At 49.3% G+C, this 24,050-nt stretch overlaps 2 protein-coding genes across 7 annotated transcripts; one reads left to right on the forward strand and one right to left on the reverse strand.

The window, feature by feature from the left end:
• Positions 1-231: 231 nt before the first annotated feature.
• On the reverse strand, positions 232-4,202 carry ticam1 (TIR domain containing adaptor molecule 1). 6 transcript variants are annotated; one of them, XM_064330110.1, is made up of 2 exons: positions 3,870-4,202; positions 232-3,159 (listed from the first exon to the last, which is right to left on the reverse strand). In XM_064330110.1, exon 2 carries the CDS (start codon positions 2,980-2,982, stop codon positions 712-714), a length of 2,271 nt encoding a protein of 756 aa, XP_064186180.1. In that variant the 5' UTR covers positions 2,983-3,159; positions 3,870-4,202; the 3' UTR covers positions 232-711. The 6 variants fall into 6 exon arrangements, with proteins under 6 accessions (XP_064186180.1, XP_064186184.1, XP_064186182.1 ...); XM_064330114.1 differs by lacking the exon at positions 3,870-4,202 and adding an exon at positions 3,706-3,855; XM_064330112.1 differs by lacking the exon at positions 3,870-4,202 and adding an exon at positions 3,673-3,854.
• Positions 4,203-6,317: 2,115 nt separating this feature from the next.
• LOC135252245 (E3 ubiquitin-protein ligase UHRF1-like) lies at positions 6,318-23,510 on the forward strand. Its single transcript, XM_064330109.1, has 17 exons — positions 6,318-6,462; positions 8,362-8,525; positions 8,950-9,216; positions 9,795-9,952; positions 10,442-10,657; positions 11,609-11,724; positions 12,839-13,025; positions 14,576-14,699; positions 14,974-15,081; positions 15,457-15,561; positions 18,408-18,514; positions 19,615-19,777; positions 19,995-20,132; positions 20,531-20,651; positions 21,244-21,395; positions 21,580-21,678; positions 22,008-23,510. The coding sequence occupies exons 2-17, from the start codon at positions 8,373-8,375 to the stop codon at positions 22,152-22,154; spliced, it is 2,361 nt and encodes a 786-aa protein (XP_064186179.1). The 5' UTR covers positions 6,318-6,462; positions 8,362-8,372; the 3' UTR covers positions 22,155-23,510.
• The last annotated feature ends 540 nt before the right edge of the window (positions 23,511-24,050 follow it).

Genomic DNA, 24,050 nt, shown 5'->3' on the forward strand with positions numbered 1-24,050 from the left:
TTTCAAATTGTCAACTAATGCAATTGACATTGGTTCATCAAAAAGAGATGCTTGTATAGTTGACTTCAAATGCACAATATGACCGAATGACCTGGTCTGTATCACAAGCGCTTCTGTTTCCAATTTAAAATACAATAAAATTCCAAAAATGTTCCTTTTTTTTTTTTTTTTTACACTAGTAAATCTCCAGGTCCATAACATCGCCTTTAAGAATTTGACAACTACACTGCATTTAAAGGAATGCATTTAATCAAGATTGACACACCTCAGAAAATAAATGCAATCGCACTTGTAGAAATCACCATTCAATCACCGTCAATTTACACACAAAAGACCTTCCCAAATGCCTAAAAGCAAATATACAACAGAATTTTCTATATAAAATCAACTCTGTTAGAGTACATTTGGTCCATACAGTGCTGTGTTTCTCAGTACCTTATAAGCTACTTAAGGAAATGTTGAACAGTGTCATTTACACAAGCACATATATGGGTGCCACATATATAAAGAATAGCAGTCCTATGGTATGAGATTTTTAAAAATGAGAACACCTGCGACACCCCCCCCCCCCAATCATTTTAAGCTGTGGCTTTCCCAGCAAAACGGAAGTAAGATCAAAAAAAAAAACCCCCCAAAAAAACCCAGACCCTCTGGACTGAAACAATGAGAACATGGACTAAAACAGACTCTCTGTGGGGGGGGGGGCTCCTGTCAGGTTGACTCCTGTTCCTCTCCTTTGGCACCTTCCTCCCGTTTCTTGCCTCTGGGACCTTCCTCCCATTCCTCTCCTCCGGGACCTTCCCACCCCCCCTCCCTCGGAGGTCTCTCCCCCCCCGTCCCGACCGTCATTTGGGAGTCGTTCCCGATCATGACGTAGCTGGCGTTCGCGATGTGGATGTTGGGGCGCCGGTCGGACGGCGCCAGGGGCACGGGGTACCAGGGGCCGTGTGCGCCGGGCTGGGCGCCGAGCAGGGCCTCGTAATGTTCCAGCATCCTCTGCTGGTCCGACAGCAGGCGGCTGAGCCGCAGGTGGTCCTGCAGGAGCTCGGTCCCGCGCAGCAGCTCCGCGCTCCGCTCGTTGTCCTCGCGCGCCCGCCGCTCCCGCCGCCGCTGCGCCCGGATCCGCCGCTCCTGCCGCCACACGCTCCGCTGCCGGGCGATCCGGTCCGGCGCCATGGCCTTGCGGGCCTTGCGGTCGAAGCCGCGCCCGCCCTCCTCCAGCGGGACGAAGATGCGCAGGCTGGCGGGCAGGCGCTCGCGGGGCAGCCGGTTCTCGCTGGGCAGCAGCGGGATGACGGTGTTGGACTTGTGCCGCTTCTCCAGGGAGCTCATGAGCGCGCAGTTGGACTCGAACTCCAGCATGCGCGGGTTGAAGTTGCGCGACAGCAGCAGCAGGGTGAAGGCCGAGTTGTTGATGGCGTCGTCCACGCAGCTGAGCCGGTGCTTCCCCGGGACGGCGAAGTCCTCGTTGAACGTGGCGCCCGGACCGACCACCAGGGCCTCCAGCCTCTCCTGCAGCCGCCCGGCCAGCTCCTCGTCCGCCGGGGAGTGCAGGATCACAAACGAGAAGAACTCCTCCTCCTCCTCCTCCTCCTCGCCCTTCTCCCGCTCCTCCTGTTTCGGGCGCGCTTCCGGGCTCTCGGGTTTACGGTCCTCGCTGAGGGAGGCTGAAGCTGACGGCGGGGTCCACGGGGTTTCCACGGCTCCCGCCGAGCGGCCGCCCCGCCCGGGCGCGGCTCTGGCTTCGGCGCTCTCGGGTGCGTCGGCCCGGCCGCTTCCCGCGGTCTCTGGGGGGCGCTGTCGCGGCGGGCCGCACCCCGCCGGGGCCACGGGCGGGCTCGCGCACTCGCTCGGTTTCTCCACCAGGGGGCGGCGCAGAGCACTGCCGTCCGGAACGTCGGCGCGGTCGGGAGGGAGGCCGGGGGTGGCCTTGTCCCCCGGGCCGCTGCGGGCCCCTCCGCAGGTCAGCGTGCGTTCCCGCCACTCCTCGCTCGGTTTCTCCACCAGGGGGCGGCGCTGAGCACTGTGCTCCAGAGTGTAAGCTCGGTCGGGAGAGAGGCCGGGGGTGGCCTCGTCCCCCGGGCCGCTGCAGGCCCCTTCGCAGGTCAGCGTGCGTTCCCGCCGCTCCTCGCTCGGGCTGCCCCGCGGAGATGGCGTCTCGGGGTCCTGCACGTCGCGCAGAGCGCTGCGCACCTCGTACAGCGCGGTGGGGGATGCGCTCACCTCCAGGTGACTGGGGTAGGACACCAAGCCCGAGTGCACGGTTCGGAGGGAGGACGGGGGGCTGCTGGCGCCCTCCGTCCCGGACGGGGCGCTGTCCCGGCTGCCTCGTATCCTCACGGCCGCGGTGCCCCCGCCGGACCCCCTGCTCCCCGGGGGGGCGTGCGGGAACGCCCCCGCGCCGGACCGTAGTGTTTCTCCGTCCTCACAGGAAGAGGCCCCCCCGGACGCAGCTCCGAACTCCCAGCCGCAGGCCTCCCGGGCCTCTTCCGTTAACCTCGCCAGCGTTCCGCGCCCCTCCCCGTTTCCGGTTTGGCGGGAGCACGCCCGGAGCGCCGCCCGGTAAGCCCGGTCCCGCCGTGACTCAAGGCACAGCTTCTCGTCGGCCAGCAGCCAGAAGATCCGCGCCAGCTCGACGGCGGAGTCTGCCCCGGGCTCCTGCGGCGAACCTCCGCCCCTCCGCGCGGCCTCGGGGCCCCGCCCGCGACTCTCGAGCGTTTCGGCCAGGCGCCGAGCCACCCCGGTGTCCCCCAGCGCCCGGAGCTTGGCGAGCGCCTCGGCCTCGTTCCCCAGACCCATCAGGGACATGGCGTGCACGAGCTCCTCCGTCCGGCTGCGGCCGAGTTTGAAAGTGAGGCTGAGCAGCCTCTCTTTGGGAGCGAGGGAGAGAAGGCGAAACGCGTCCTCCAGCGCGATCCCTGCCTCGTCTTCCCCCACCGCCTGCGGTTTCCCCTCCGTAGCTTCCCTCTCCCGCTCGGACATCCTGTTCTGATCTCGCAGAAGAGGCCCGTATGCTCAGACCACATGGTTGTAAAAGGCAACAACAAAAAAAAAAATTTAGCCTTTACAAGCGCATGCTTTTCAAACGAAACGAAATTTCTAACCAGCTATCTTCCACTTCAGGCTTCATGATTTTCCCTTCCCCAGCAACCAGAGCGTCTGAAAAGACAAGGGGACAAACAATATAAGGGAGACGCAATACAAGCCACTGCTATCACAGCAACGAGATATCTTATAAAGTTACAACGGACAACCTTTCCCCCCCTATATCTGGCCAGCTTTTTGCGATATTTGAGATATGACCACTTGCTCCTATGACTAATCTACTTATGACGTACCAATAGTAGATCTACACGGCTTCAAACAAGGGGTTCGATTAGAATAACCACAATCAAACTAAACTCTGAAAGTACTAATACGTGGGAATTTTAATTACCGGTTACTAGACAATGGAATCGTTTAAAGCACGTGCCAATCCGTTCAGTTATAAAAACGTATCAGTCGTACAGCCACATCTGCGACTTCAATACTATTTAAAATGATCAAATCACGTTGACTGCCTGTCCTTAATCTACTGCACACACCGCTAATGGCAAAAAAACTGCATTGACAAGACGCATTCCACACTGTACGCGTTCTGACACACATCGAAAGACCTGAAAACTGACTCACAGCTGTTAAGAAACGACTGGAAGAACTGCGCACCTGCAGTTAAAACCACTTTCATTTTTTAAAAAATGTGTTGATTCACATTTTCATAAGTAGGCCTAAACAGCAAAATGCCTGTCACGGCGACATCCTGCACTTAATTTCCCTATGCACTGGCTCAAAAAAAAAACAGCCGATATTCATTCAAACTGCAAACTTACCATACAGTAGGAAGAAATAATCCTACAGCTGAGAAAGCGGAAATGATCCACTACATGTTACGACACGAAGGGCAAAGAATAATTCGCTCCCGGAAGTTCCCCCAGACGCAAGCATTCCTTTCAAACTTCTATTTTTTTCTCTTGTTCTAACCATTATGGCAGAGTTGGATTTACTTTAGTTTCACAAGGAGATGGTAGAAAGACAGCGCAATGTTTCCGTTCAAAACAATTACAATCCTAGTGATTCATTTAGCTTCATTAGAAGTCTCAACTGACATTTGTTTAAACTTTAGAGGTTGCTAGCAACACGTGCAGTAACAAAGTTCAGTTTTCACTTTTGATGAAGTTTCGTGCCCACAGTAGATGGCAGTAGAGACCGCGTTAGTGTTACATTATCCTTGTGGCCATTACAGAATAATGCTATCAATTAAAAAAAAAAACGAATAGACGACTATTGCTTGTACTTAGTCCAACTAGCTATATTTCGCATCCTGGCGCACGTAGACTCGATGGTTTTCCACCACAAATGCAGAATACGAATATGCTAGTCATGTTCTTGGGGGATCCGGTCCAAAAACCTTTTCTGGAACGAAGGGTGCAAAGTAAATAAATCCCTAAAATGTAATTCAAAAAATAAAAATAAAATGCTAAGCTGTAGAATATAATTTTTTTTTAACTTTATTTTATTTTTTAAATAGTCCTGTCCATCAGCTTATTTCGTGTGTATCACAAGTAAGGTCTATGCAATAAGTATATTAAGTACATACGAAGTTTTATGGTAGTATTTCCATTTATTATATATTGCAGAAGAATCTGTTTGTGTGAGTGTGTATGCTGCTACCTCATGGAGACAGGTGGCTGATATTGGAGATTGGAGGAGGAGGAGGAGGAGGAGGAGGAGGAGCAGATGAACCCTTTAAAGAGCAAGGTGAATATGCATGTTAGAATGTTCTTAACCGAACATTCTAATGCCGATGTAACAATCACCACTGGTAATCGAAGGCAACGGAGGATGCAAGAAAAAAAAAGAAGGTATAAAACAACAATAAGGACGATGTGGAAAATATCTGGCAAAATGATATGTCATAAATTAAGAAATTGTATTTTTTTTACATTACTTGTTTACGTGTCATACTTATTGTCAGCATCATAAGAGACCCTTTTTGAACTGAAATGTTGGTGCTCCCTTCTGCCTGAACATCTGTGTGGCTTCTGAAGGAAAGGAGGTGACTCACGATAGAATCATCACAGTCGCCCCCCTACTACCAAACGGGGGCGGGCGAACCACCTACGGATCGAGTTTCCTGTTTGTGAGCGGGGAGCACAATGAATGGAACAGAGGGATTGGGGTTAAAGGTCATATGACAGCATGGGTAATAGCTGTGGTATGATTCAGGAAATGGTTAGGCCATTACTTGGAAGGCAAAGGAAAAAAAGTTGGGGGGGGGGGGGAAGAATAAGAGTGGATAGCCCAAAAACGAGTGTTCAACTAGACTCAAATAATTGTCTGGCTAATGTGGTATTAACAATGCAGTTAATGTATGTACAAATGCAGACAAATCAATGTAGCTTGTGATTATTTTTTTCCTCCATCCAAAAAATCATTAAAGAAAAACAACACAAGTAATAAAGAATTGTAATATATTTTAATTAACCCCATATTGACAGTTGCTTGTTCTCATACAATGTTCACAAAGTGAATTCATACTTGGTCCACTTCCTTTTGAAATGCTCCTCATAGGACCACAATAATTTCAATTTGACGAGAGGAACGCAAAATCAGACCCGACATTATAACTTTCTCCTGTACTCATTGGCCAAAAGCTCCCTGTGGTGTGGGGACAGTGGAATGAAGGCGCTGCGGCAGTTAGATCAAATGTATTTCATCTATTGTGACGCAGCGCATAAGATATGTATTGTCTTCTGTGGGGTGGAGGCGGGGTTACCCATTTTCTGAAGCGTCTTGGCAAAGAGTTCTCCCGCCAAACGCTACAGCTGCAGCTCTATGCAAAACAGGGAACCGCGCCACAAACAGTTTCACGGCCTAATGGCGCAACATTCCATGATCATACATCCTATCACGTCGCACAGGGTGCAACAATGGAGTGCATCTTCAAACTTTATTCTGTTACTGGTTTTATTATGAACAAATATAAGTACCACTGTTCTCTTCATTTGCATAACGCTAACTAAATGTACAACCATTCAGCCGCATTTCTCCCTCGGACAGCGACAATGGGCTTCATGTTCTTTGCAACTGCGGCCCCGGTGCCACAAATTTGCATATTCTCGCGGCAAGTTATTGGGGGGGCGGGGCCAACTTTAAGGCGCGAGACCAAACTTTCGCGCGCTGAGCTGAGGCTCCAGTCGCTGTGCTGAAAGACACTTTCAGTAACCTATCGCAACTAACAATGCGAGACTTTTCAACCAATGGGAATGCGAAGTGGATTTTGTAGGCGGGGCAACATGTGGTTGAAGAATCTCATTGATTGAAGTCACTGGAGTTTAGTGTTAAAATAACTTGCAGTGTGGAGTCAACTTTTAGAACGACAATTTTTAAAGTTTTGTTTGTTTTTTTGGAAGGGGGACACAGGTAATTACTGATTTACAATTACTATAGCTTACTGACAGCTATCTTGCTACATTGTAGTAAATTCAACAACAACCTTTTAGCTACTCATCATTAGTTACGTTTTGATAGTGCTTGTTTATCAAGGAACTTTTCACAGTTACTACATACAGTAACTCGTTAGCTAACTGCACTCTTTATGTTTTATCTAGCGAGGGAACTCATTGCTATATTGTCTAACTGCCTGTCAGTGTCATTTTGAGGAACCAGCCAAAGTTGAGAGAGTAACATTGACGTAACGTTTTTAGACAAAGCAACTTTGCTAAGTGTAATGTATTTGTGTTGTTCAGTTGGGCAGCTAGCACAACCTCTTCCCAGGCTATGGCTTTTAAACGTTACGTTTCTGTTCGATGGTCGGCTATCTAGACGGAACAGGGCATAGCCGTAAAAGATAAGACGCACCAGCTAGCCGGTTCCAGCCAATGGAGAGTGTTTGTGCGAACAGGAAACTTCTATTTTTTTTTTTGGCAGACTTTGTGTAACTTGGCTTCAAAATAAGATCAGTGCCGTATGTGTTTCTGAAATTGAAGTCTTATTGATTTGGAACGAGTATGGACTAGTGTCCAACCAAACTCAATATTTCGCTTTATTGATCAAATCGAATAAGGCGTATGTTAAGGCATGTGCCAAAATATGTTGCTAAGCTATCTTAGTTGGCCGTCTTTAATTGCGCTTGAAGTCAGCGTGGCAACTTTAAGTGCAGTCGCTAGCCTGGAATTGGTTTCGATTTTATTGTTGGGAGTTTTATCTTCCTCCCGGTCATTGCACGCAGCACTTCCAACGTAACCGCCTGCGTATTTTAATAGTGACCACAGTGGGTTTCAGTCCCATTATGACCAAATGCAAATACTCGGCGGGGTGCTATCCGTTGCCTGAAATGGGGGTGTTTTTGTTTACTGCCACTGTTGTCTCTACGGCCAACGGTGCCAGTAAACTGGCCCATTCTACGGACACATGTGTGTGTTTTCTGTAATTGAAAGGTTACGTGGCCTCTTTGACTTGGACATTCTCCTGTGATGCCGGTATTCTTACCGCCTCGTTACATTGCACGTTCGCTTGCAATCACCAGATAACACTGGCAGTAATCTATAAAACGCGTAATTTATAACGCGTAAAAGGGTGGACGTTACATTTACCCCATAGCTAGCGTGTATCGCTAGTAGTGTTGGCAGACGTGAGGAATGCACTGCCTACTACATGTCGTCCGGCGGTGTCGCCGCTGTGGGGGTCTGGCGTTTTTGCGGTGGGGGTGGGGGTGGTGAAGGCAGCTATAAGGAAATAACAAAATGGCCATTCCGTCGTGTCACACAGTAATAAAATAAACCCTGCTCGTAATTACTGGTCTTTGGCAGCTCTCGGCATTGGCTGAGACCATTATGTTCTCAAACTGACGTCAGGAGTTCTGAAAGTTTGAAGTTTTAATTTTAGCGTCTCTGTTCTGGGAACTGAGTGTCAGGAACATTTGTAAGTTGACTGTGACGAGGTGCTGCCTTTGTCCGTAGTGCAGAACACTGGAGAAGAAGAACATGCTCTCCTTCCTTTGTGTATCTGTGCTGTGAATGCAAACTGGGATGTAGTTTATGTTTTGGACTTTGATTTTTGGTTATTGCCCATATTGGATTCCAGGCTCAGGCCCCCTTAACTTTGCTTTGTGTTCCTATGGTAAGACCTGCGCTCCGTTTAGCCGGACTACCGCCATTGGGTTGTGTCACTGATGACTCGTTACCCAAACCTCTTTCAGTAGGTTTTTTTTTGTGTGTCTGTGGATAGGAGTGTCTGGTTATTGGAATGTTACTGTGTGTGTGTCCCCCCTCCCTGTGCGCTCAAACCTGAACTGCTGTGGCGTTGTCTGTGTAACGTAAGGGCCAGCAGCGATGTGGATTCAGGTGCGCACCATGGACGGGAAGGAGACCCACAGGATCGACTCCCTGTCCAAACTCACCAAGGTTGGGGAGCTGAGGCTCAAGGTGTCGGAGCTGTTTAAGGTGGAGCCGGAGCGCCAGAGGCTGTTCTACAGGGGCAAGCAGGTGGGGGCCCTGTGTGTGACGCTCTCAACTGACAGATCTTAATCTCGCACGTGTGTGTGTGTGTGTGTGTGTGTGTGTGTGTGTGTGTGTGTGTGTGTGACTCTGCGTGTGTATTTCTGTCTGTGGTTATCTGTGCATACAGGCGTCTGTGTGTGTGCTTCTGTGAGCATTTGTGTTTCTGTGTGTGCGTGCGTTTGTGCGTGCATGTGCATCTGTGTTTCTGTGTGTGTGTGTATTTCTTTCTTTGTGGTTATCTGTGCATACTGGTGTCTGTGTGTTTGTGTGTGCATTTGTGTTTCTGTGTGTGTGTGTGTGTGTGAGAGCCTGTCTGCCTCAGTGTGCTTCTCTGAGTTTGTGCACCCCCACGTTTCAAAAGCACCCGTTGATGTTCGCCTGTCCCGTGCCGACCTCTCCCTGTCCCCAGCTGGAGGACGACCACACCTTGTTCGACTACAACGTGGGCCTGAACGACATCGTGCAGCTGCTGGTGAGGCAGGCTCCGCCCCCGCTCGCTCTCCCCGCCCGCAAGGACAAGGAGGCGGAGCTTTCGGACTCCGACTCCGGCTGCGGGTCGGGCCAGAGCGAGTCGGACAAGAGCTCCACCCACGGCGAGGCGGAGGGCCAGCTCCCCGGGACCTCGGCCCAGTCCGACCTGCCCGACCTCGTCGACCCCGGGTTCGGCCACTACAAGGTGCGGACGTGTGTGAACTGGGCAGCGCTGTGTTATACAAGCGTGAAGGAGCTGGGCCTGTAATCCAAAGATAGATGAATGAATGAGTCATTGCATTCATATAGCACTTTTCCCGAACGCTCAAAGTGCTTTACACCTCACCCACTACCAATGTGTAGCACCCACCTGGGTGATGTACGTCAGCCGTTATTGTGCCAGAATGCTCACCACACATTAGCTAAGGTGGAGAGGGAGAGAACGTTTTTTTTATCCAGTTAAATCAGGGGATGGTTAGGTGGCAAGTCTGCTGGGACTTTATCCAGAACACTGGGGAACCCCCTACTCTTTGCAACAAGTTTCGTAGAGTCTTTAATGACCACAGTGAGTCAGGGCCTCGATTTAACATCTCATCCGAAAGACAGCATCTCCTACATCACAGTGTCCCCATTACTGCACTGGGGCACTGCAAAAGTTGCAGGTTTGATTCCCAGGTGGGGCACTGCCATTGAACTCTTGAGCAAGGTGCTAAACCTGAATTGCTTCAGTATATATCCAGCTGTATGAATGGATACTATGTTTGTTTGTTTTTCCTCTGTCAGATAAATGAGTTTGTGGATGCCCGGGACTTGAACATGGGCGCTTGGTTCGAGGCCCAGATCGTCAAGGTAACGAAGGAGATCGAGCCCCCCGGAGAGGCGGAGGGCGTGGCCTCTCGTTCTGACGAGGAGGCGGTTTTCTACCACGTCAAATACGAAAAGTGAGACCCGCTCCTGTCTTCATTTCAGGAATGAGCTGCCGTTATTGTGTGATTCCTGTAGCTGCTGGCTCGTCTGCTGGTTCTGCTGCCGCAGGAGAACACGGCACTGTGGAGCAGCAGGGAGAATTGTGCTTCAGCGGGCGAAAGTGCCTTGTTTATTAACCCTTACTTTGAAGAGTAGGGTTTTTTGGAATTACGATTATTTTTTAAATTCTAAGCCTGTGTTCTAGAACTCCGTCTCTTTCAGTCACCAGCAGCGATTGTGACATCAGCATTAGAATGCTCAGTCGAGAACATTCCAATCACGTGTTTGTGACCTCACTCCTCTAAAGAGGGTTAAGTGCAGTGGTTGGCGTGTGCGTGTGTGTTCTCATCTGCTAGGGGTATTTGATTCGCTGGGGTTGGGGTTTGGGGTTCGTGTTGGGTTCTCGCCCCTGGTTCTCGCGGTTCTTGCGGTTCTCACCCCCGGTTCCTCTGGCGCTCTCCCAGCTACCCGGAGAACGGCGTGGTGCGGCTGCGGGGGAAGGACGTGCGCCCCCGCGCCCGCACGGTGTACCAGTGGCACCAGCTGGAGGAGGGCATGGTGGTGATGCTCAACTACAACCCCGACGAGCCCAAGGAGAGGGGCTACTGGTACGACGCCCAGATCCAGAGGAAGAGAGAGACTCGCACCCTGAGGGAGATCTACGCCAGGATACTGCTCGGGTACCTCTCTCTCTCTCTTTCTCTTTCACGTACTCTCTCACTCACTCACTTTCTCACTCGCTCTCGCTCTCACTTTCTCTCTCGCCCTCGCCCTCGCTCTTGCTTTCGCTCTCACTCACACTCTCTCTCTCTCTTTTTCTCTTTCACGTACTCTCTCACTCACTCACTTTCTCACTCGCTCTTGCTCTCACTTTCTCTCTCGCCCTCGCCCTCGCTCTTGCTTTCGCTCTCACTCGCACTCTCTCTCTCTCTTTTTCTCTTTCACGTACTCTCTCACTCACTCACTTTCTCACTCACTCTCGCTCTCACTTTCTCTCTCGCCCTCGCCCTCGCTTTCGCTCTCACTCGCACTCTCTCTCTTTCTCTTTCTCTTTCACGTACTCTCTCACTCACTCACTTTCTCACTCTCTCACTTTCTCGCTCTCGCTCTTGCTCTCACTTTCTCGCCCTCGCTCTCGCTGTCACTCTCTCTCTCTTTCTCTTTCACATACTCACTCACTCACTTTCTCTCTCACTCTTGCTCTCACTCTCGCTCACTCACTCACCTGCATACATGTATACAGGGTGTCTGTTAAATAGCTAAGCTGCTTTCATTAGTAATGCTCAGTCTGCTGCCTCCCTCGTTCTTTTCTAACCGTACGGTGCGTAGAGCACGGGGGCGCCGGTGTGTCTCGTCCCTCCAGCAGGGGGCAGGGCGTGTGCCGGTGCTGACCCCACCCCCACCCTGCTTGTGCTGTTTATAACCGTACTGCGCGTAGAGCACGGGGGCGCTGGTGTGTCTCGCCCCGCCAGCAGGGGGCAGGGCGTGTGCCGGTGCTGACCCCCCCACCCTGCTTGTGCTGTTTCTAACCGTGCTGCGCGTAGAGCACGGGGGCGCCGGTGTGTCTTGCCCCTCCAGCAGGGGGCAGGGCGTGTGCCGGTGCTGACCCCCCCACCCTGCTTGCATTGTAGAGACGCGGGGGACTCCCTGAATGACTGCCGCATCGCGTTCACCACGGAGATATACAAGATTGAGGAGCCGGGGAGCGCCGAGGATTCTGGGACGGCGTCGGAGAGCCCGTTGAAAAGTAACAAACTGCTGCCTCCCCCCCCCCCCCCCAAAACGTACATGAAAAGTAACAGACTACAGACAACAGGGTGGTTTACTTTATTGTGATTGCTGGCCTGTTCTTGGCAGCAAAATCCTCAGTCAGCTTAGTAGGCTTGTAGTGATAAAGGACCTTCACAAAAGAGCAGATTTTATTTCAGAATAGTCCCCAGTTCTTTAAAAAGAATTATTATTTTTTTAATCATCATTTTTTTTTTTTACCACTTGCTGAACTTTGTGTTCTTATGTAATGGGTTTGAGGTTGACTAGCTTTATTAGCATGACTTACATATTAATTTACCCAAGTCTACCCTCATTCCTGACAAATAAAACTAATAAAATCTTGCTACAATGTTAAGGCAAGTTGAATATTCCCGAATATGTAATTCAGCCATGCTTCCAGTGTGGAAGTGTATTTCTTTTTTTTAAAGACCTATTTAAGGTCGAGCAGTTAAATAATTTTCCTAAAGATAATTTGGCGGGATTGTACATTGAGTAGCTGCAAGGTGAGCGTGTTCACAGATGGTGTCTGATTCTGCGCTCACTGATGGTTGAGATTAAAGCTCCTGTTAATTATTCATATGAGCTCGTCCTTTAGAAAACAGCGCTGGAGGGCTAGCTTGCCCCAGTAGGTTTTTCCACGATGTTACGTGCTGGGTTTTACAAACCTAGAACCAGTCCTAGAACATAGATGATGCACGGCCTGTGTGTGATGGGAGTGTGTGTGTGTGTGTGGTGTGAGTGTGTGACGAGTGTGTGTGTGTTTGTGGATGGTGTGAATGCGTGGCGTGTGTGTGAGTGCGTGGTGTGTGTGTGTGTGTGTGTGTGTGTGTGTGTGTGAGAGAGAGTTGTGAGGGTATATGGTATGTGTGTGTTTGTGCATGGTGTGTGTGCGTATGTGTGTGTGTGGTGTGTTTGCGGGTGTGTGTCTGTGTTTGTACATGGTGTGAGTGAGTGCATGGTGTGAGGGCACATGGTGTGAGTGTATGGCGTGTGTGTGTGTGCATGGTGTGAGGGCACATGGTGTGAGTGTATGGCGTGTGTGTGTGTTTGCAGTAGCGTCCTGACGCCTGCCCCCCCCCGCCCCCCCGCAGGGTCCAACGGGCCGGAGTGTAAGCATTGTAAGGACCACCCGCAGAAGGCCTGCCGCATGTGCAACTGCCGCCTGTGCGGCGTGAAGCAGGACCCCGACAAGCAGCTGCTGTGCGACGAGTGCGACATGGCCTTCCACATCTACTGCCTGGACCCGCCCCTGCCCGCCATCCCCGCCGACGAGGACTGGTCCGTACCCAGCGGGGCTCCCGGGGGGGGGGGGGGGGGAAGGCGAAGCTGGGCGGGTGCTCAGATTTTGGAGAGTTTCTGTGTCTGTACCGTATGTGTCGTTCTGTGTGGACTGTGTTTATTTCACATGCTCTTGCCTGACGCCTCTTGGCCCACGTCATTGTTGTAAGTGAGAATTGGTTCTCAGCTGATTTCACCCGGTTAAGTAAAGGTCGAATAAAAATAAATAAATTCGGTTCCCTTCCTAGAATCCTCCGGGGGGGGGGGGGGGGGGCGCTCTCCTGCGCGGTCTGAAGCGCCCCGTACCGGGGGTTTATTAACGAGCGCGTAATCGGGCACCTCTGAAAGCCGGGGAGGTGATTAGTGAATTAAATTAAACCCACCTGGGTAATCAGGCCGCGGAGGGGAGCTCAGAGCAGCACCGCGCTGAGGCCTTCCAGGGCCCCGGCTCGCCTGCCGGTCTCTAAGGGGCGTGGCTCTTACTCTCCTGCGATTCGTCAGCGTTACAGGAACTTTAGGCCTTTTTTAAAGACCTTTTCCCTTTTATTAAGCACGGTTCTGACTCTGTACCAGACCGTGGGGCCCATCCACACACTAGAACAGTGTGTTTATTTTTTTAAAAACAAGATTAGCCACCCAGCAGCCCTATATAAAGACATTCAAGTGGTCCTACTAATGATTTGAGTGTGTTTTGAACTAATGTTTTACCCCGAGCCAGGCCTGCGTTCTTAATTGTTGACTGGCCTTTTGGTCAGGTTCTCATTTGAAGACCATTATCAAATGTGGCATTACGTTTTTGTGCTGCCAGTGGAACTAATGAACCCGGCGATTTCGGTTTGCGCTGGCTTGTTAATTCGATCCTAAAGTAGGACGGAGGAAATGACTTATTAGCATGAATGTGGTTACGTTCATTTGAAAACTATGTAACGGTAGCTTTTTTTCTTCTTGCTCTCTGTTGCCCTCTTGTGGGCATCTCTAAAATCCTTTTTTTTATTTATTTATTTTTTTAAGCGCACACATTATTAGCCATGTGACACATTTCGCATTGTAACTAGGAATTATGGGCAGTGATACTGAAATTTTCTATTTCTGTTTGTTGAAAACCAGTTATAGTTAATATGACAGCACCAGCCTTAAAGCCTGATTTATACTTTGTCGCACAACATTTTGCATTTATACTGCTGCGAAGGTCTGTTGTCTCTATGGTAACAATACGCCAAACTCCTGACAGTTTGCTTGACAGCTTAACGTTGTGTTTCTGAAAATATGGCAGCGCTCTGTGAATTAACCTGTATCCATGACAACAAACATTTTCAGCGTTTCATCTGGCTGTCCAATCAGCACTGCGCGACAAAGTGTGAAGTTCTGCGACATTAAAATTCATTGTTCTGTTGAAAATACGTGATTTTCGTCATGCGAAACTTGTCACGAGGGTGTGCGGCGAAGTATAAACGACTCTCACTCCAGGTTTTATGCGCTAGTGTATCGCGGCTCGTGCTTAGTGATCGTTTCCCTCGGTGTGATGGCCGCCGTGGTTTGGCCCGCCGCAGGTACTGTCCCGAGTGCAGGAATGACGTGAGCGAGGTGGTCCTGGCCGGGGAGAAGCTGAAGGAGAGCAAGAAGAAAGCCAAGATGGCGTCCGCGAGCTCGTCCAGCCAGAGGGACTGGGGGAAGGTAAGCCAGAGGACGTCGGTTTTATTCCTCCCCCCCCTTTCTTTTCGTCTTGGCCTTGGTGCATAAAGAAAGGAGGATTGAAGGGGTCTTGCATCCGGCCTTGTGTGTCTGTGGTCCAAATGGAGAGTGCATTTATTCAGACAGGGGAAATAATGCAGTTCAATCGCACACCATTCTGCCCCCTGCCCGTGGGTGAGACCTTCAGGGTCTGTGAATCGGTGTTTCCCGATTGGCGGGTGGCGATGTCCTGTTATGATGTCATTTCCTCTCCCAGGGCATGGCGTGCGTGGGCCGCACGAAGCAGTGCACCATCGTCCCGTCCAACCACCACGGCCCCGTTCCCGGCGTTCCCGTGGGAACGCTGTGGAAGTTCCGCGTGCAGGTAACCCTTCTGATTCACAGCCAGGGAACGCAAACATTTCAGATCCGGTCAGATTCCCAGGAAATAAGTTCGGCTTTTTTTTTTTTTGCATATCGGAAATGCATTGTTAAAGCTTTGATGGAAAACTGATGCAGTGCGCAGGCGCTCTGTGTGCTTCTGCGTAGTGATCTCACGTGTCTGTGTGCGCGTGTGTGTGTGTGTGCGTGTGCGTGTGTGTGTGTGCATGCTTGTGTGCGTGTGCATGTCTGCTTGCGTGCACGTGTGTGTGTGTGTGCATGCTTGCGTGTGTGTGTGCATGTCTGTGTGTGCGTGTGCGTGTGCGTGTGCGTGTGCGTGTGCGTGTGTGTGCGTGTGTGTGTGTGTGTGTGTGTGCAGGTCAGCGAGTCGGGGGTGCACAGGCCCCACGTGGCTGGGATCCACGGGCGGAGCAGCGAAGGGGCGTACTCCCTGGTGCTGGCGGGGGGGTACGAGGACGACGTGGTGAGCGCCAAAATCTCCTGCACTACAGCAGGTCCTTCTCCTGCATACAGCACAGAACTGCTACACTACAGCAGGTCCTTCTCCTACATACAGCACAGAACTGCTACACTACAGCAGGTCCTTCTCCTACATACAGCACAGAACTGCTACACTACAGCAGGTCCTTCTCCTGCATACAGCACAGAACTGCTACACTACAGCAGGTCCTTCTCCTGCATACAGCACAGAACTGCTACACTACAGCAGGTCCTTCTCCTGCATACAGCACAGAACTGCTACACTACAGCAGGTCCTTCTCCTGCATACAGCACAGAACTGCTACACTACAGCATACCGCATACCTGCATACAGCACAGAACTGCTACACTACAGCAGGTCCTTCTCCTGCATACAGCGCAGAACTGCTACACTACAGCAGGTCCTTCTCCTGCATACAGCACAGAACTGCTACACTACAGCAGGTCCTTCTCCTGCATACAGCACAGAACTGCTACACTACAGCAGGTCCTTCTCCTGCATACAGCGCAGAACTGCTACACTACAGCAGGTCCTTCTCCTGCATACAGCACATAACTGCTACATTACAGCAGGTCCTTCTCCTGCATACAGCACAGAACTGCTACACTACAGCAGGTCCTTCTCCTGCATACAGCACAGAACTGCTACACTACAGCAGGTCCTTCTCCTACATACAGCACAGAACTGCTACACTACAGCAGGTCCTTCTCCTACATACAGCACAGAACTGCTACATTACAGCAGGTCCTTCTGCATACAGAACAGAACTGCTACACTACAGCAGGTCCTTCTCCTGCATACAGCACAGAACTGCTACACTACAGCAGGTCCTTCTCCTGCATACAGCACAGAACTGCTACACTACAGCAGGTCCTTCTCCTGCATACAGCACAGAACTGCTACACTACAGCAGGTCCTTCTCCTGCATACAGCACAGAACTGCTACACTACAGCAGGTCCTTCTCCTGCATACAGCACAGAACTGCCACACTACAGCAGGTCCTGTTCCTGCATACAGCACAGAACTGCTACACTACAGCAGGTCCTTCTCCTGCATACAGCACAGAACTGCTACACTACAGCAGGTCCTTCTCCTGCATACAGCACAGAACTGCTACACTACAGCAGGTCCTTCTCCTGCATACAGCACAGAACTGCTACACTACAGCAGGTCCTTCTCCTGCATACAGCACAGAACTGCTACACTACAGCAGGTCCTTCTCCTACATACAGCACAGAACTGCTACACTACAGCAGGTCTTTCTCCTACATACAGCACAGAACTGCTACACTACAGCAGGTCCTTCTCCTGCATACAGCACAGAACTGCTACACTACAGCAGGTCCTTCTCCTACATACAGCACAGAACTGCTACACTACAGCAGGTCCTTCTCCTGCATACAGCACAGAACTGCTACACTACAGCAGGTCCTTCTCCTGCATACAGCGCAGAACTGCTACATTACAGCAGGTCCTTCTCCTGCATACAGCACAGAACTGCTACACTACAGCAGGTCCTTCTCCTACATACAGCACAGAACTGCTACACTACAGCAGGTCCTTCTCCTGCATACAGCACAGAACTGCTACACTACAGCATACCGCATACCTGCATACAGCACAGAACTGCTACACTACAGCAGGTCCTTCTCCTGCATACAGCACAGAACTGCTACACTACAGCAGGTCCTTCTCCTGCATACAGCACAGAACTGCTACACTACAGCAGGTCCTTCTCCTGCATACAGCGCTACACTACAGCAGGTCCTTCTCCTGCATACAGCACAGAACTGCTACACTACAGCAGGTCCTTCTCCTGCATACAGCACAGAACTGCTACACTACAGCAGGTCCTTCTCCTGCATACAGCACAGAACTGCTACACTACAGCATACAGCATACCGCATACCCCATTACAGTGGGTCCTTCTCCTGCATACAGCACAGAACTGCTACATTACAGCGGGTCCTTCTCCTACATACAGCACAGAACTGCTACATTACAGCGGGTCCTTCTCCTGCATTTCACTACAGGCATTTAGCAGACAGTCTTATCCAGAGCGACTTTACGTAGCGTTTACCATTCCATCTGTTTATATGCGCATATTTACTGGAGCGATGCAGGTTAAGTACCCTGCTCAGGGGTACAACAGCAGTGTCCTACCCTGGAATCGAACCTGCGACCTTTAGGTTACAGGACCAGCTCCTTAGCCATTATACTACACCCCCCCCCCCCCCCCAGTCCATACATTATATGCTGTAAGCGGACGCTGTTCTCCAGAGTGACTCGCTTTATGAGGGCATGCTGGGAAATATCGCACCCCCTGAATGTCCAGTGGTGTAGTGATGGTAACTGTAGGACAACAGGATAGCAGCTCTTGTTTGAGGCAGCGTGTTGTGCATGCACATTGGTAAAGCCCTGGTCAAAGCTCATGGTAAAACATGGTATATGAGATGTACTGGTTTGTAAGATGTGCCTGTATTTTTGAATAATAAAATCCGCTAAATAGTTGCACTATTTGTCAGCTGTAAAATACAGTCCTCTTCTACAGAATTGTCTTTCGTAGCAGACAAATTGCTGCACATCTTGTAAAAGTAGAGGGCGCTCTTGTGCTACGGATAGGGCAACTCTAATTGTCTGTTCGAGCGAGCAATGGGTACCTGCTGCTATTGCGGTACCGCTGTTTCTAAGCAGCTAGTTTAACAATTTCAGTAATTAATTTAGCTATTTAGTCCTCCTGCTGGACTGATTAGCATTTCTATCTGACTGCATTGTGTGTAAATAAACACTGAATCATACCTTTCCCCCCCGCCGCCCCCCCCTCTAGGATTATGGGAATGAGTTCACCTACACGGGCTCTGGTGGGCGGGACCTGTCGGGTAACAAGAGGACCGCTGAGCAGTCATGTGACCAGAAGCTGACCAATATGAACAGGTGAGGAGAATTAGAGGGGTTCCTAGTCCGTACATTTATCAAAATGCAGGGAAAAAAAGCTCTTGCAATGGCTGGCAGTGATTTTTGGAACGTGGTAAAAAATGACACTTGTCTGGCTACATAACTTTATTTTTCAGGGATAGACAACCTGAGTATTATTTTCAGGTCTAATCGTTGTGACTGAAGGTAGGATTGCTCTACAGTAATTTTGTTACAGAGGTTAAAAACTTCAGAAGGACATGAGGTGTCTATTGTCCAAATTTCCCCCAACCCCCCAAATGCACCCTTGTATTAAACTTATCTAGAATACCCTGTTCTGTCTACTCTGCATTTTCTACCGTGTTTTTCTTTCTTCTTCTGCAAGCCTTCTGTGGAGTTGTATTGGGATTTTGCTGTAGTGAGGGTAATGTTGTACACTGCTGTGTGGTGGAGGTGTACTGTGCTGTTGCTATAATGTAATGTTGTACATGGTGCTGTGATGTTGCTATAGCAAGGGTAATATTGTGCATGGTGCTGTGATGTTGCTATAGCAAGGGTAATGTTGTGCATGGTGCTGTGTGGCTGTATGTTGTATTGTGCTGTTGATATAGTGACTGTGATGTTGTACATGGTGCTGTGTGGTGTAGTTGACTGCTGTTGCTATAGTGGCGGTGATGTTGTACACGGTGCTGTGCTGTTACTATAGTGACGGTGATGCTGTACGCGATGCTGTGATATTGCTATAGTGACGGTGAAGTTGTACCCAGTGCGGTGCTGTTGCTATAGTGACGTTGATGCTGTACACTGTGCTGTGATGTTTCTGTAGTGACGGTGATGCTGTACACTGTTCTGTGTGGTGGAGTTGTACTGTGACGTTTCTATAGTGACGGTGATGCTGTACACGTTCTGTGTGGTGGAGTTGTACTGTGATGTTGCTATAGTGACAGTGATGCTGTACACCGTTCTGTGTGGTGGAGTTGTACTGTGCTGTTGCTATAGTGACGGTGATGCTGTACACTGTGCTGTGCTGTTGCTATAGTGACGGTGATGCTGTACACAGTGCTGTGCTGTTGCTATAGTGACGGTGATGCTGTACGCGGCTCTCTGGCTCCTCTCTGCAGGGCGCTGGCGCTGAACTGCAGCGCGCCGCTGAGTGAGAAGGACGGGGCCGAGGCGCGGAACTGGAAGGCCGGGAAGCCCGTCAGGGTGGTGCGCAGCTCCAAGGGCCGCAAGCACAGCAAGTACTGCCCTGAGGACGGAAACCGCTACGACGGCATCTACAAGGTGTGTGTGTGTGTGAGTGTGTGTGAGTGTGTGTGAGTGTGTGTGAGTGTGTGTGAGTGTGTGTGAGTGTGTGTGAGAGTGTGTGAGTGTGTGCGTGGGCGAGTGTGAGTGTGAGTGTGTGCGGTGTAAAGTGTGTCAAAGGCAGTTTTTTTTTTTTTTTTTTTTTTTTTTGGCCTGCTCACAGGGTAATTGTTTCTCCCCCCTCCGATTGTCGCAGGTGGCGAAGTACTGGCCGGAGAAGGGCAAGTCTGGCTTCCTGGTGTGGCGGTACCTGCTGAAACGCAATGATGAGGAGCCCGCCCCCTGGACCCGGGAGGGGAAAGAGAGGATCAAGAAACTGGGCCTTACTATGCAGGTAACGCTATCAGAAACTGGGCCTCACCGTGCAGATGACGCTATCAGAAACTGGGCCTCACCGTGAAGGTGACTCTTTCAGAAACTGGGCCTCACCATGCAGGTGACGCTTTCAGAAACCGGGCCTCACCATGCAGGTGACTCTTTCAGAAACTGGGCCTCACCATGCAGGTGACGCTTTCAGAAACCGGGCCTCACCATGCAGGTTTAACACAGTGCCAACACACCAAAATAACTTACGGCTATACTTCAAGAAGGCTTCTACTTCTAGTTCATCTCATTTATGCTTCTTTTTAAAAACATTTTCAGACAGCTGTGTGCACCTGTGGTCTGGCCTGCAGGCAGCCGTTGTGGAAAGGCCCTACTGTAACTATCCGTGCTCTTCTGTCCCGTCCCCAGTATCCCGAGGGTTACCTGGAGGCGATCGCTGCGAAGGAGAAGGAGAAGGAGAACAAGGAGGAATCGGAGGCGGCGACGGATTCGCCCGCCAAGGGCAGCAGGAAGAGGAAGTCGCACACCGGTCAGTGAGCTCACTGTGACATCGTACTGAAATACCTCAGCCGTACGGCACAAGAGGCCGCGCTGTATCGCGCACGCAGTCATGGCTACGGGGGTGTTGCTAGGCAACGTGCCATGCCACTTTTATAGAACGGTTACAATGTGTAGAGACAATTTGTTGATGACACAATGTTATTTATTTTGTAGTACTATTTGTAAGTAGCTGTTTGTACACAGAAGAACGATGCTGTTTACAGACCAGCTGTTTCATTAACCGTTACTGTATCGGATTTACAATCACTGTAGAATGCGGTCACAGCCAATCAGCAGCCTGGGATCAAGCAACCCGTTATATCAGAATTAGAGAAATCCAATGCACACAAGGCCGTCGTAATATTTACATTTGCATAGAGTCCAGTGGACTGTGGATTTGGGTGCCTGAAAGGGGGGGTTTGTCTCATGAGCTGGACTATGATAGTTGTTCCTTTTTTTTTCATTTATTTGTAATTTTGTGTGAAACATTGTGGGCTACTGTGGGTATTGGTTTTTTTCCACCACCGTGTGGAGTCTTGCTTCTCAACTGCAAATGGCTGCATTGTGAAACGTTGCCCTAGAAACCGAGAAGCCCCCGCCAGCCAAGACCCCACCCAAGAAGACGAAGGTCGAGGCCTACAAGCTGACCCGAGAGCAGAAGGCCCTGATCAAGGGGGATGAGCTCAATAAGAAGCTGTGGGGCGAAGCCATGGAGTCTCTGAAGCTCGGCCCGGTGCGTACATCCCACAGAGATTCCCGCATTCTGGAACGCCGCTGAAACGGGAACGCCTAACGTGCAAGGATTTGGGAATGTTTGTGTGTGGATTCTGTTTTGATTGTGATTCTGGGATTAGATGGTCATGTGACTTTGTGTTTGGGGTTTTTAAAAAAAAAAATTATTTTTTTTAAACCTGCAGAGATTCCTGAACAAAGTTGAAGAGGTCTTCTTGTGTATCTGCTGCCAGGAAGTGGTGTATCAGCCAATCACCACAGAGTGCCAACACAATGTCTGCAGGGTGAGTGGGAAGTGTAGTTTTCACTGGAGTCCAAGGCACACATAGCTTTGTATTCTCTGAAAAGACGTCAATAACGCCCTCAGTAGAATTTGTTTTTAAATGGTGTGAGGAACAGAGCCATTTAATCTCCAGTTATTTATGTTAATACCTGGGGTGCTCTGATTTACTGTAGGACTAAACCTTGGGGTGCATCTTGGCACCTAAAGCCTTTCTCCTGTGGTTGTGCACGCTACACCACGGGCGCTAGCGGAATGAACTTCAGGATGCGAGGCCCCCTGGTGGTCGGAGTGTATAAAGGCGCTCTCGGTCTGGTTCTCGCCCTCTTGCAGGAATGCCTCCAGCGGTCGTTCAAGGCGGAAGTGTACACCTGCCCGGCCTGCAGGAGCGACCTGGGCAAGACCTACGCCATGAGCGTCAACAAGCCCCTGCAAGCCATTCTCAGCCAGTTCTTCCCTGGCTACAGCAATGGCCGATGATGGCTCTGCCATTTCCTTTGTAATTTGCTGCTGCATCCCGCCTACCCCCCCCCCCCGCCATGGAATCTTGGATGGTAATACAGCAATACCATAGGAGAACAACTTTTACCATCAGGCTGTTCGATGGCTTTTGGCCTCCCTTTTTAGAAATTATTATTATTTTTTTTTTTTTTGGAGGAGGGGTTATGTGAAGAACATTGTTGAGGCCTTTGGTCACAACATAGGTTTATAAAGGAAAGATATGGGTCCTCTTTAAAATGAAGCCATGCATTTTCTCTCTTATTTTTGGGGGGGGCGGGGGGCAGGGGAGGGTGTTATGTAGATTGTTTATCCCTCTGTCTACTCTGAGGTCCAGGAGAATGTTCTGACAAAGACACTGGACACGTTGCCTGCTCAGAAGTAGTTTAACTAGTTGTTTCATTATAATTCACCAAGTGTCCTGCACTTGTTCCCATAACCGATTGATCTGCCTGCAGTAGGTATCCTGTTAAATGTGTCCATTAAAACTGGGAGCAAAAGGGGTAGCAAGATTTTTAATTTTATAAATGTAACCGACTTTAGCTCTAAAGCAGGCAGTCATTGTTTTAAAAATTGTTGAAACTTAGTTATGGACATTTTGGGCCATATTGTGTATTTTCTGTTTCCATGTTCTCATTAACTGCTGTATCGGTGCAGTTCCCTCTTGTTGTATTTGGGGGGGGAAATGTGGATAAAATTCATAACTTTTTTCCAAGAGCCTTAAAGCTCTTCAGCAGGTTATTATATTATAATAATTTTCTTTTTTTTTTTGGATGATCATGACTCTCTAGCATTTAATACTGTTGCTATAAAGTAGCAATGGACTCGGCTGTAATCTGTTCATCATTTAAAAATTATTTTTATAGCCCATTGGGAAACTGATTTTAATTTTAAAATTTAATCTGATTAAAAAAAATTTTTTTTAATTTTTTATTTTTTTATTTTTTTTACAGTGCATATTTTTGAAAGAACTCTTGTCATTTTCACTTCATTCCCTGTTCAGTTCCCTACTCACGGTCACAAACACGAAGGCTGCTGGTGTTTTTTTTATTTTTACAATACCTCAAATGTTGCCATAAACAGACTGGAACTTTTGTATATTTTCATATTGTATATTTGTAGTATTAATTTGTTTTTTTATAGCCGTTTTATCTTATGTAGCTATGGTTTTATATAAATGTATATAAACTGCTTTTTAATTGCAGTAATGTTTCATCTATAATTGTCAGATAAACAAAGAATTGATAAAACTAAAATGAAAATTTAAACCATTTTTTGTATCATTGAGCTATACAATGCAATTCACAAGACAATGTAATAAAGTTTGTATTAAACATGTAGGACTATTCGATGTTCGTCTGATGTGCACAGATCAGTTCTAGTGGCTTCTGAGTTTTACGAACCATTTTTTACGAGAGGGTGGGAAAACGCAAACGAAGGGAATGCATTGCCACAGTATTTATATTTGAGGTGGGTTAAAAAATTAGAGGGAGAGGTTCTATACGAGTTATGGCAGAATGGGATAGGGCAGACCAATGAAACTTGGGTGGCTTGGCTGTTTGTATCATTGAAGGTGCTGCTTCAAACAGTATGTGAATGGGCTTTGAGCTGATTCAGTAGTTAAAAATGAAATTTGTCAGATTTAGTCTATTGTGTATTAAGGTGTAACATAATTGTGATATCGGTGTGATACTTCTGAATGGGTGCTTGGTAAATATTTGAGATCTCGTGTCCATTGTCTTTAGAGAGTATGTTTCGTCATATGAACTATAGTCTGCTAGGTCATTACGGAGTGGGCTGTGTCTTGATAAAATCTTGCTAGGTTCCAATGGCCGGAATTATAAATACGGTTAGAGACTCCATGGCATCTTGGAAGTT

Source organism: Anguilla rostrata, chromosome 4 (assembly GCF_018555375.3).
Source record: "Anguilla rostrata isolate EN2019 chromosome 4, ASM1855537v3, whole genome shotgun sequence".
NCBI classification, from domain to species: domain Eukaryota; kingdom Metazoa; phylum Chordata; class Actinopteri; order Anguilliformes; family Anguillidae; genus Anguilla; species Anguilla rostrata.